Source organism: Erpetoichthys calabaricus, chromosome 7 (assembly GCF_900747795.2).
Source record: "Erpetoichthys calabaricus chromosome 7, fErpCal1.3, whole genome shotgun sequence".
Lineage (NCBI taxonomy): Eukaryota > Metazoa > Chordata > Cladistia > Polypteriformes > Polypteridae > Erpetoichthys > Erpetoichthys calabaricus.
Window position 1 is genome coordinate 31,903,221 of NC_041400.2, and position 12,805 is coordinate 31,916,025.

The following is a 12,805-nucleotide window of genomic DNA, read 5'->3' on the forward strand; positions in this document are numbered from 1 at the left end:
CAATAAAGAGCATCCTTCATGAGTACATGTGTGATATAGGGCCTTACGAGTTACATGACACTAGAAACCATTAAGACCATAAAGTACTCATGCTAGTATTCATTGCTTCACAATACTGGTTTTAAAATCAGACCTGTTCACAGTCTATAGGAGATATCTGGATGTTCTCCCATATATCTATATGGGCTTTTCTGAGAATACTGCACTTCCCCTCTCACACTGCAAATAGTATGCAGTATCTTAATTTGACTCCCTGGTATCACCAATTACTAATGAGTTCTTCTAAAAAGTAAATCAGCTTTTCTTACCAAAACAGTACACCATAGTCACTATATAAAATAAACGCTTTAAGTGCCATTAACACTTTTTGCATTCTTTCTGCCTTCACTGTGCTCTGAAGTGCATTAAGTCTGCTATTAACTCTGCTCTCTGTCTACTATCATAAACATGCTATGTATCTTTGACTTTGTAAAAGTACTCACTGTGAAAATCAATTCTTATTTTCACTATGCATAATGACCACACTTGATATTTGTGTACTGTACTGACCCAGATTTGCACTGGCTGGCCTCATATTTGATTTTTTCCACTGAATGCGAGACTCGTATTTTAATTGAGATGTCTGCAAAAAGGAAAATATTAGTCTATTAGTGCAAATCACACAATAAGCAAATAAAATGCAGAAAATTATGCTGTGAATGAAATAGAAGTCTAACAGCATATCAAAACAGTGTTCTTTCTTCTCAAAACGATGAAACTTTAAAAGAATATCATCTGCAGTAATTTGTGGCAAAAGGGAACAAAAGGAATGTGGCAATTTCCTGTTTAAGTAAACATTAATATCAACTTATAATAAAAAACAAAACTCTAAACTCAGGTGTTTACCTGAGCTGGCAAAGACCTTGGCTTCTTTTCCTTTGCAACCTTAACCTCAGTGCTCAAATTTTCATATTTTCTTGGGTTAGCACCTTCATTTTGGAGTGAAGGCTCTGAAAGTCTGTTACTTTGTGCTTTTGTCAGACTTTCAGAAGAATGCTTCTCAAAAGTGGAAGAGAAATTCCGGAAAGATTCATCTCTTCGGTTTTCTTCCTTATTGTTTTGATCCCTATAGTATTTAAAAGATATTCCCAATTAAAAATTAAAAAAGCAAGGAAAGCTTTATAACATTTAATGGATAAGACATTGCATGATTGTACCCAGCAAGAAAGGCACATAAATAAGGCAAGTAACACAAACGCTAAATGATCATGAACAGTATGAGAGAACTAAGCATTTATTATAATTAATCATATATAGCATATTGTTAAATAACCATATAGAATGAGACTATAAGGCACTCTCTTACTCTTCTTCCATGTTATACATAAAGGGTTTATGTATTAAAGGGTTGCATTCTTTCTGCTTGCTTAAAAAAATAATTAAGACTATCTCACTGCTGTTCTGATCTTCAAGGTTGAATCCCTCCTTCCAACCACTGAGAAATTTAAAACAGTCTATTAATTGTTTCCTGTGAATGTGAAAATAGATGAATGTTTTAAATAAGATAGGATAAAACAAACAATTTTCTATGATTTTAAATATTGGTGAGTGTAACTTCCTATCTATAAATCTGTGCACTTCTGGACAGGCTGCATCACCACATCTTTCAATACCAAAAAGAGGAAACTAACTAAATTAAAGTCTGTTGTTTGCTGGAGCATAGCACAGAATCATCGGTGAAGAGATAAAAAGAAAGTTTTATGAACAACCGCAGGACATTCTAGATGAACTGTGCAACAGAGATTTTAAAATGCTCATAGTCAACTTTAGCATCAAGGTGGGTGAAGACACCACAATCTATCAAGACATCATCAGTACAAACTGGCTAGATCAAATGAATGAATTTCATACCAGATCATACTAGAAGTACTCTGGTCAAAGCTGGTGTCATTTACATTTTGTGAAAAAAAACTCTGTTTTTTTATTAGTTTTACCAGCTTAATACTTAATGTCAAATCAAAACCTGACTAATCGCATAGGTTTTGAAGAAGAAAAAAAAAATAATTGACACTGCAAAACCATGAATGAAGAAATGCTAAAAGAATATTTCAAAGTACTAACACCTCACTTGCAACAGACATTATATATTGGAAAATACTTTTCAAACTAACTGACCTCTGTATGTTACAGAAAACTGAGATTAACCCAAATAATGGAAGGCCACAATTGTACCTGTTATACCAACTTTGTGTAGCCTGGAGAAAATATTCCAAGTTCATAACCCTGAAGTGAATAATTTACACAGAGTGGAACCCAATTACTAAACAGAGCTGAACGCTAAGAAAGTAGATAACTAGCTGTAAATGCCACTGTAACACCTGAGCAGAGTCTCCTTCTTATGGTTTACATATTCAAATTTCACTGTATAATCAAGCATCAACTTAACTGTTCAAAAATGCTCATTTGAAATAAATATTTGTGAGCATTGAAGAAATGGTAATAAACAAGTGATGAAAGGTTAAGTAGTTACAAAAAATATGTACAGTCATGTGAAAAAGTAAGTACACCTCATGGAAATTGTTGACTTTTTCAACATATTTGAACAGGCAGATCTTCATGCAAACATTTGCCTACAAATAAAGATGACATACTTGAATAAAAACATAAGGAAAATTTGCCTTTTCAGCAATTTCTTCAATAAAAATATAAAAAGATGTAATGTTTTACTGGGGAAAAAGTAAGTACACCTTGGCCTCCAGAGCTGGTACTGACTCAGTGAAAACGCCTGACTACTCCTCCATGCAAAATCCCTTGAGTTGCAAGATGTGGGCTTTCTTGCATGTACTTTCCCTTTTCAAATCCCCCCACAATTTGAATTAGGCCAGTCCATAACCCTCCATTTCTACCTTTTCAGACATTTCTTGGTGGATGTCCTTGTTCTGTTCAGATCATTATCAAGCTGAAAAGTCCATCTCTGTTTCAACATCAACTTTAAGACAGATGCCCTAACATTTCCTCAACCCTTTTCACAAGATACAGAATTAACTATCATTGATTCATCTGTGCAGAGCACATTGACCCAGAAGGAATGCTCTTTGCCTGTATTTGAAATGGTAAACCACTGTCTTACTCTAAGTATCGTTTTGGACAGTTCCTGGCACACATCTTGCATGCACGTTAAATCAGTGTAATCTCTTCCCGATTGTAGATGCTTGCACTTTGTCACCAACTTTTAAATTTTGGGACTTTTGGAGACTTCTTTTAGTATAAAACACTTAGATCTTGGGCTGTATTTGCTGGGCCCACCTGTTCTGGACAAATTACATTCGCTTGAAATATACACCACTTGTAGATGATTTTCCTTATAATGAAATGATTCATTTCAAATAATTTGCCGATCTTTTCAAATACCTTGCCTGGCATCCACAACCTTCTCTCTGAAGTCTTTTGAGAGCTCCTTTTATCTTGGAATGATGAAAAAACGTGTTATTAGTAAAAAGAACACCAGACCCTAGATATCTGTGGTTTAAATAAGACAGGTTTCAACTGAATACTCCCTAGGCATTCTCTAATAGTTGACACATTTTTCTAATTCGAAGCGGTGATAAATGGAGGGGTATGCTTACTTTTTGCACGTGACAAATCTGCATTTTTGTAAATTTAGATTATGTGAATAAAAACACTGTGTCAATGTTATGTGTCATCACCTTTATCTGTAGGCACTGTTGGAATGAAGATCTAATATTCTAATATATCTGCCTCTCTTTAAAACTTTTAACACCACAGCATGCCCAAAAGGTCAGATTACCCACAGAGCACTATGAAGATGAGTCGTTAAATACAAGCACCTTCACAATTAAACTTCTGGGCCATCAAAAGCAAGTTAGTTTTAAACTGGTCGAAGTAAGACATATATAGAATTGTAAATAAATGATGATTTAGCCTGAAGGATAAGGAAACAATCAACTTGGAGTTCTTGAAACTTCAGATAGCTTAAAAATGCAGCACATCTTGATTTACAAGACTAAACATACTGTTCTCTACTTGTTTATTAACAGGAAGAATGAAGAACCAACGTACTGAGAGTGAAAAGATATCCCCTTGGTAGTCCCTTTAGGTATAAAAGGCTTGACATCAGGCGATAACTTGCTTCCCTGTGTGTATAGGAGAAATAAGCTATTAGACCACAAAACTGCAACGTCATCTTACGACAGAAATACATGCACATCATTCATGATTATATGCACACAATTATGTACTTATTACACGCAGTTCGGCGTGCTAGTGGGGAGAGCAATAGACAATATGCTCAATAAACTCCAAAGTCTGCGCGCACTCGACAACGCAAGACACCTTTTTGCTAGAACTTGCCAACCATCATTACATGAAAATCTACAAAACACCACAGCCGCCCATGCAGTCAGTGGCTATGTACCCGATTCCATGATTGCATTGGTTGTTATGCTGAAAGTGCAGTTTACAAAACAATACTATATGGAGCAAAGGTTAATCCCCCAAATGACAACCTACGACGCTAAACAAACATAATAATTTCCCCCGATAAATAAGATAGCATATATACATCGTTATATATCTTTTTCATAAACTTCACCTGAGTTTCAGAATCCATGATTTTCAACGGCGACTCAAAACAACATTCTTGCAACTCCGACTGCGCTTCTCGAGTTGTGTGGCTCAATCCCTACTTCCGGGTTGACCTGGAATTTTTGTATCGTGATTAAGGCGAGCGCAGAGGTCCAAAAGTGACGAGATGTTTACAACTTGAAATGAGCAAGCTCTTCAACGAGCAAGCATGAAGCGAGTTTTTACTTTGTTCTTCCAGTTAGATAGCAATTTCTTTATAATATACTTATTTATACAATGATGTATTTGGATTATTGTATTAAAATTAAGCATTACTCAAAGAGAGTTGGATTTGTAGGCTGCTGCTTGCATGGTTGTCATATACAGTACATGTGTAATACAAATCACTATAAAGAAAACACTTTACTACTTTAGTTACACAAATAAACCTATTTATGGAGATCTCTATGTTTTCTGTATTTTTAAATGTTTTTCCTCTGCCAGGAATGTATTTTGCATAGGGTTTCAACTATGTGCATCTGCAAAAGACAGAAATGGTTAAAAAGTTATTTCCAAGCTAAAAAGGAAAGAAGGTTAAAGACATAACGTTTTGGCTGTGTAACCTTCATCAAGTGTGCAAGTAAAAAAAGAGCAGGTAACATATGTCGTGATCTTGTCTCCTGCAAGGAACACTCTAGATAAGCCTTAATAACTATTTAATGATTTAATTAACTAACTGCGTTAAAGCAGATACAATAATAGGAATGTACACCATAAACGTCCAGTTGCTACTGCAATCTCTCCATTACATCTACATATATGCATATGCACTGCACATCCCATATTGTAAAGGTGCTGACAAGTTGCACCAGCCAGTGATGAGCCACCAATAGTAAGAGCTGGCATTCCATTATGCAAAAGAGCAGCTCCAAAGCCAGTGGCAGGGGTGCCTATAAAAAGGACAAAAGGGTCCACTCTGGCACTCAGTGCCAGTGCTTTATTATTTAGGAGGGGAATGAGGGAACAAATCCAGAATATAAGAGCAGATTCAATTTAATGAGGTGTGTATTAGGACAAGCAAGACAGAAATACATTATATAGGATATGTGCATCATTGATTAGGTCTGTAATGGATTATGGAAGTCAAGAATATAATTCTGCCTCACCTCACAATTTCTTAAACTATGAGTTATGACCCTAAATTGGCCATGGATTGGCAGCTTTTGGGTCACACAGAGTCATGATTCATCATTTTATTCAATGGGAATTTGAGAGATTATCCAAGGGGGATTGGGATGACTGATGACCAATCAGATAGACTGGGAAGACACTCAGAATGGCGAGATTGGGTCACAAGAAAAGAAAAATGTTTTAAGAAACACTAATCTAACTTACTGTCTTCATTGAATAAAGCACTTAGACTATGTTTGAGCCCTTTCTTATTTTGCAATGGTGATGGACAGGTTGACAGACGAGATTAGACTGGAGTCCCCATGGACTATAATGTTTGCTGATGACATTGTGATCTGTAATGATAGCAGGAAGCAGGTTGAGGAGACCCTGGAGAGGTGGAGATATGCTCTAGAGAGGAGAGGAATGAAGGTCAGTAGGACCAAGACAGAATACATGCGTGTAAATGAGAGGGAGGTCAGTGGAATGGTGAGGATGCAGGGAGTAGAGTTGATGAAGGGGGATGAGTTTAAATATTTGGGATCAACAGTACAGAGTAATGGGGATTGTGGTAGAGAGGTGAAAAAGAGAGTGCAGACAGGGTGGAATGGGTGGAGAAGAGTGTCAGGAGTAATTTGTGACAGATGGGTATCAGCAAGAGTGAGAGGGAAGGTCTACAGGACGGTAGTGAGACCAGCTATGTTATATGGGTTGGAGATGGTGGCACTGACCAGAAAGCAGGAGACAGACCTGGAGGCAGCAGAGTTAAAGATGCTAAGATTTGCACTGCGTGTGACGAGGATGGATAGGATTAGAAATGAGGACATTAGAGGGTCAGCTCAAGTTGGACGATTGGGAGACAAAGTCAGAGAGGCGAGATTGCGTTAGTTTGGACATGTGCAGAGGAGAGATACTGGGTATATTGGGAGAAGGACGCTAAGGATAGAGCTGCCAGGGAAAAGCAAAAGAGGAAGGCCTAAGCGAAGGTTTATGGATGTGGTGAGAGAGGACATGCAGGTGATGGGTGTAACAGAACAAGATGCAGAGAACGGAAAGATATGGAAGAAGATGACCCGCTGTGGCAACCCCTAACGGGAGCAGCTAAAATAATAATAATAAGAAAACTATGTTTAGTGGCCTTTGCATATACCCAATCAAATGCTTTATTAGTGGAAATGGGAGAATTACCACTGTGTTTGAGAAGGAACTTACTGGGTCTAAACTACTGGCATTCAACAGATGAAACACTAGAATATTGTTGAAAATATCAAAATGGGGAAATGAAATGTGATTCATTCAGTAAAAGAGTTTTAAGACTGGTAGAGGATTCTCCATTCAATATGTTTCTTATTGAGATTGATAAGATTTCTGTTTAGCCGTCATGGTATTTTGTGAAATGAATTATTGATTATATAACAAGAGAAAATATGAATAATGTAAGTTCATTTTCATGGCAGAGTCAGTTATTAAATAATTATTTGGATGATAAGTATAGAAATTTATATTGATAGAACAAAAGACCCTTATGTTAAGAATGTGGCTAATGGAACGGCCATTAGAAAATCAAATGAATGATCAGATTTTTAATAAGAAATGATGGCTACTATTTTTCTTTTTGAATGGATAAACAAGGTTACACCAATAGGGCTGTTATCTTAATAGACTCATTAACATCTTTAAAAAACATCAAATAGAAATAATCGTTTATTGGAAGTAAAACGTGCCATAACTGGCTTATATTTTAATAATATAATTGTGAAATTTTCTTAGATTCCTGCTCACAAAGGAGTGCATGGAAATAAAAGAGCAGACATGTTATCTAAACAAACTTTGTATAGAACAGATATAGACTTCAAGGTTCCTTTAAGCAAATGTGAATTTAAATGTGTAATTAAAAGGGCAGTTTTTAGGGAATAGCAAACATTTGGTAGAACAGTGATAAAGGAAGAATTTGTTTTGGTTAAAATGTCTAGTAAGTAGTAGGAATAAATGGATAAATAGCAAAAAATATATTTTTAAGAGATTAAAGCTTTGGCATGTTGGACTGAATCAATACTGGCAAGAATAAAACAGGAAAATGTGAGCAATGCGGTATTCAAGAAACATTAGAACACTACCTAATCTGGTGTTTGAAATATAGTAGGGTAAATCAAAAGCTAATCAAGAATAGGAATCTATTTAAAGTATTTATTAAGTATCTAAACATACAGAGGTTGGGAGCATGCACTGATAAGCGTGTTGCCGCACCCACCACATGACGACCCACCTGGATTGGGACCCAAGTGCAGCGGGTGGCCCCTCAGCACCACACTGAACAGTGTGAAGTTTTTTATCGGTAGCTGGAGTGCCAATCCTGCCTCCAACCCCCAAGTTTTCACAGTAAATTGGAGGACCTGCTTGGCAGGGCTTGATGCAGATTAATGTCATACCCAGGACAAAGCAATTGCAGGTTAACAGCCCAAAGGAGTAGAGTCACTTCTGGCATAAGATACAGAAATGTGTAATAAATTCTAGTAGCAATTATAGGTAAAACATGTTATTCTCTCCTTTCATCTTCTCTAATGGCAGCTTTTTCTCACCTACTTTCACCTCTTTTTCTTCTCCTTTCATCTGCCCTGGCCTTGTTTCCTCCTTCCCCTCATTTATAAATTTTTTCTGCTCTTTCCTTTTCAGTTGCACACCTAATGAAAACTGTACAGCCAAAACGTTGTGTATTTAAACTTCTTTCGTTTTCAGTGTAGAAATAACTTTCTACCTTTGTGTTTCCTTATTGTGCATACTTTAACTAAAGATTTGAAGCATAGTATATAGTTCTTCTGTTTTCCTGAGTTTTAAACATAGCTGAACCACCTCACACCCACAGGTGAAGAACAGAAGGAGACAGGACTGCATCTGAGCGGGCTCTTCTAGAACACTACAAAATGGCAGAAAATTGTAAACAGTGAGGAAAGCATACTAACATAAATGATGGCAATGATAAAATTAAAAGCAAAAGAATTACCTGTCTTTCTGTAAGGCTTTTTTTTATTAGTATATGCAATTTTGCCCATAGGATGATAACCAAATCAAGCTATTTAAAAAATTGTTCATCCTTTAATCACTCATAGATAAGCATAGCTTTGTTTTGTTTAAAATGCGGGTGATGCATTGGTATATGCCAGTAAGCCATTATGGCTGGCACAAGATAAAATTGCACAGGTCAGCATGTATCACCACCAGTATTTCAAAAGAGGACAAATAGTTTGAAGCTGAGTGCAGAGTCTAATCATCCATTCATTCGATTGCATGTTTTCTCTGACTGATTAGTGTAATGCAGAGTCATGGGGAGTCAGAGCTCCTGTCAGCAGGGCTGGTGCCATCAACAAGGCGAATAAGGCAGGGTGCAGATCACAAGTGTCAAGCTGCACGGGTTAGCTACGGAACAGTCAATTGTTGCACTAATAAGCTTGGCCTAGCGTGCAAAATAACCTAGCGCAGTATTGGGTGCAGAAAGCAAATTATGCTTCAGGATTGAGGGGATCTCAGTCCAGACCATTTTGAGGTGGGTAGCAGAGATGAGTAACATGTATTTAAGTAAATGTTAAGCTTTGCTTGATCTCTGGAATTGCAGTCGTACTTTTATGTGATATACTGCTGCAGTCCTAATAGATTTTTTTTCTATAGTACAATTTGTATTAATCACCCCATCAGTTAAAGGGGTGTAGTTTCCACATGCACTATAGAAATCTTTTTGCTTACATTTTGATCAACTGTAAGGAATTATGCTCCTCTCATTCTTCTAAAGTGCTTCCTCACAGAATATAAAGAGTAGGGGCAGTGTGGCATTGTGCAGGGATAGTCTGGCATAGTTGTTTTAGGTTTTGCACTTCAGACCCTGACGATGTAGGTTCAAATCCTGTTACAGATATTGTGTGACCGTGGGCAAGTCACTTCACCTGTCTGTGCTCAATCGGAAAAACAAAGGAAATGTAACCAATTGCATCTCAAAAGTTGTAGTCAACTTGGATAGGTAGATACATAGATCTTTATTTGTTCCCAGGGGAAATTTGGCTTTGCACAGATGCTTAAAACTTAAATAAATAAAGTATATATAGTGGTGTGTGGGACAAAGAGCTGCACAAGAGAAGAGGAGGCGAGTCCAGGTTTCCAAAAGAAAAGCAGCTTTATTGTTGTCAAGACAGGAACAGCAGGCAAGCAGGGTCAATGATGTTGTCCTGTATTCACTTCCTTCTCAGATTAAAAGAAAAGATAGCCTTCCTGCACAAGTGAGGAGACAGATAATGAGCCTATGGGCCAGGTCAGCAGCCGGTTTTAAATGTTCCACAAATCGACTAGCGGGCGATAAATGCGTTACGTGGAAAGCGTGCATACTTCCAGTTGCACCAGCAGCGAACAACCAGTCCGTGCCTGCGTTAACCGAGGCCTACAGCGCAGTTGGGGATGTCTGGACCTCAAACATAACGCACACATACCCATATACAGCGCATCACTTTTTCCACATTTTGTTATGTTACAGCCTTATTCCAAAATGGATTAAATTCATTTTTTCCCCTCAGAATTCTACACACAACACCCCATAATGACAACGTGAAAAACGTTTACTTGAGGTTTTTGCAATTTTATTAAAAATAAAAAAATTGAGAAAGCACATGTACATAAGTATTCACAGCCTTTGCCATGAAGCTCAAAATTGAGCTCAGGTGCATCCTATTTCCCCAGATCATCCTTGAGATGTTTCTGCAGCTTAATTTGAGTCCACCTGTGGTAAATTCAGTTGATTGGACATGATTTGGAAAGGCACACACCTGTCTATATAAGGTCCCACAGTTGACAGTTCATGTCAGAACACAAACCAAGCATGAAGTCAAAGGAATTGTCTGTAGACCTCCGAGACAGGATTGTCTCGAGACACAAATCTGGGGAAGGTTACAGAAACATTTCTGCTGCTTTGAAGGTCTCAATGAGCACAGTAGCCTCCATCATCCGTAAGTGGAAGAAGTTTGAAACCACCAGGACTCTTCCTAGAGCTGGCTGGCCATCTAAACTGAGCGATCGGGGGAGAAGGGCCTTAGTCAGAGAGGTGATCAAGAACCCGATGGTCACTCTGTCAGAGCTCCAGAGGTCCTCTGTGGAGAGAGGAGAACCTTCCAGAAGGACAACCATCTCTGCAGCAATCCACCAATCAGGCCTGTATGGTAGAGTGGCCAGACGGAAGCCACTCCTTAGTAAAAGGCACATGGCAGCCTACCTGGAGTTTGCCAAAAGACACCTGAAGGACTCTCAGACCATGAGAAAGAAAATTCTCTGGTCTGATGAGACAAAGATTGAACTCTTTGGCGTGAATGCCAGGAGTCACGTTTAGAGGAAACCAGGCACCGCTCATCACCAGGCCAATACCATCCCTACAGTGAAGCATGGTGGTGGCAGCATCATGCTGTGGAGATGTTTTTCAGCGGCAGGTTCTGGGAGACTAGTCAGGATAAAGGGAAAGATGACTGCAGCAATGTACAGAGACATCCTGGATGAAAACCTGCTCCAGAGCGCTCTTGACCTCAGACTGGGGCGACGGTTCATCTTTCAGCAGTACAATGACCCTAAGCACACAGCCAAGATATCAAAGGAGTGGCTTCAGGACAACTCTGTGAATGTGCTTGAGTGGCCCAGCCAGAGCCCAGACTTGAATCCGATTGAACATCTCTGGAGAGATCTTAAAATGGCTGTGCACCGACACTTCCCATCCAACCTGATGGAGCTTGAGAGGTGCTGCAAAGAGGAATGGGCGAAACTGGCCAAGGATAGGTATGCCAAGCTTGTGGCATCATATTCAACAAGACTTGAGGCTGTAATTGCTGCCAAAGGTGCATCGGCAAAGTATTGAGCAAAGGCTGTGAATACTTATGTACATGTGATTTCTCAGTTTTTTTTTATTTTTAATAAATTCGCAAAAACCTCAAGTAAACTTTTTTCACATTGTCATTATAGGGTGTTGTGTGTAGAATTCTGAGGAAAAAAATGAATTTAATCCCTTTTGGAATAAGGCTGTAACATAAAATATGGAAAAAGTGATGCGGTGTGAATACTTTCCGGATGCACTGCATGTATCTCTATTATATAAAAAAAAGTACTTGCCAACTCTTTTCAGCATCGATATTCTAACTCTAGAAGACAATCCACAGGAAAGTATGCATAGAAAAACAAAAAAATAAACACAAGATTGACTTGTGTGTGCCCTTCACCTGAACATCTTAAAAGGTTTGTGTTGCATTCACTGCTTCATTGGCTTAATTTCTAAATGTAAACTTATAAAACAGTAGTTGAAAACTATTATAATAGACACTCTCAAACTTCCACAAATAGCCCTTTTATAGCACAGTCTGGCTAAATGACTGGCTCAGGGTCACATTGTATGTCACCAATATGCATTAGCCACAGCACCATACTGCTAAGTCTTTTAAACATGGAGCTTAGCCATTCTGAAATTATTAGGTTCACCATTAGCTCCTAACAAGGCAGAAGTATTTGGGGGCCACTTCTATAGCTTCAACGTAACTTTACTGATATTGCCAGGTCCGCAACACTTGAGCACTATGAACAGTCCAAATAAGATAAGGTTATGGTTAAAAAAATAGGGTTTGTTTAGGAAAGGCTGGGCAGACGTCATCTTGGCAGAATTTGGGAACCAGCATATTAGGCAGGTTATGTACGTATCCACTTGTATTAGGTGAATTCAAAAGCACCAGCTGCTCCAAAGATTTGAAAATTAGGATACAAGAAAGATACCATGAGTGGGACCAAATTCAAATCAATTTTCTTAAAAATTCTGAGATTACAGCAGTATTATTCCAAATGAACTTCCACAAACCCTACAAAAGGAGAGAAAAAAAAACAACAAAAAAAAAACACACACACACACACACCTATACAAGTAACACAGTATCAATATATAATTTAAGCTTTGATGTTTAATTGCTTTACTTTTACCACAGCATGAAATTTATTAAAAAAGTCCATACTGGAGCATAAGGCATAATGTCTGTCAAAGTCAAGAACAGCAGATATACAAACATGGGAG

General features: G+C 38.1%; 3 protein-coding genes across 16 annotated transcripts in view; 1 reads left to right on the plus strand and 2 right to left on the minus strand.

Moving 5' to 3' along the window:
- LOC114654357 (selenocysteine insertion sequence-binding protein 2-like) overlaps window positions 1–4,695 on the minus strand; it is a 198,279-nt gene extending 193,584 nt beyond the window's left edge. For 5 of the 12 annotated variants that reach the window (XM_051929713.1, XM_051929714.1, XM_051929712.1 and 2 more), the window contains exons 1-4: window positions 4,592–4,695; window positions 4,060–4,133; window positions 886–1,105; window positions 550–622 (exon numbers count right to left, since the gene is read on the minus strand). In XM_051929713.1, the coding sequence (XP_051785673.1) occupies window positions 550–622; window positions 886–1,105; window positions 4,060–4,133; window positions 4,592–4,609 (385 nt within the window). In that variant the 5' untranslated portion in view covers window positions 4,610–4,695. Of the gene's footprint in view, window positions 1–482; window positions 623–885; window positions 1,106–4,059; window positions 4,134–4,591 lie in introns of those variants that run through there. The other 7 variants (XM_051929719.1, XM_051929718.1, XM_051929717.1 and 4 more) reach the window with 6 other exon arrangements.
- LOC127525815 (cyclin-dependent kinases regulatory subunit 2) overlaps window positions 1–12,805 on the minus strand; it is a 141,878-nt gene that overhangs the window by 119,669 nt on the left and 9,404 nt on the right. The gene's annotated exons all lie outside the window — the stretch shown is intronic.
- The window catches only part of shc3 (SHC (Src homology 2 domain containing) transforming protein 3), a 267,622-nt gene that overhangs the window by 94,960 nt on the left and 159,857 nt on the right, over window positions 1–12,805 (plus strand). The window lies entirely within an intron of this gene.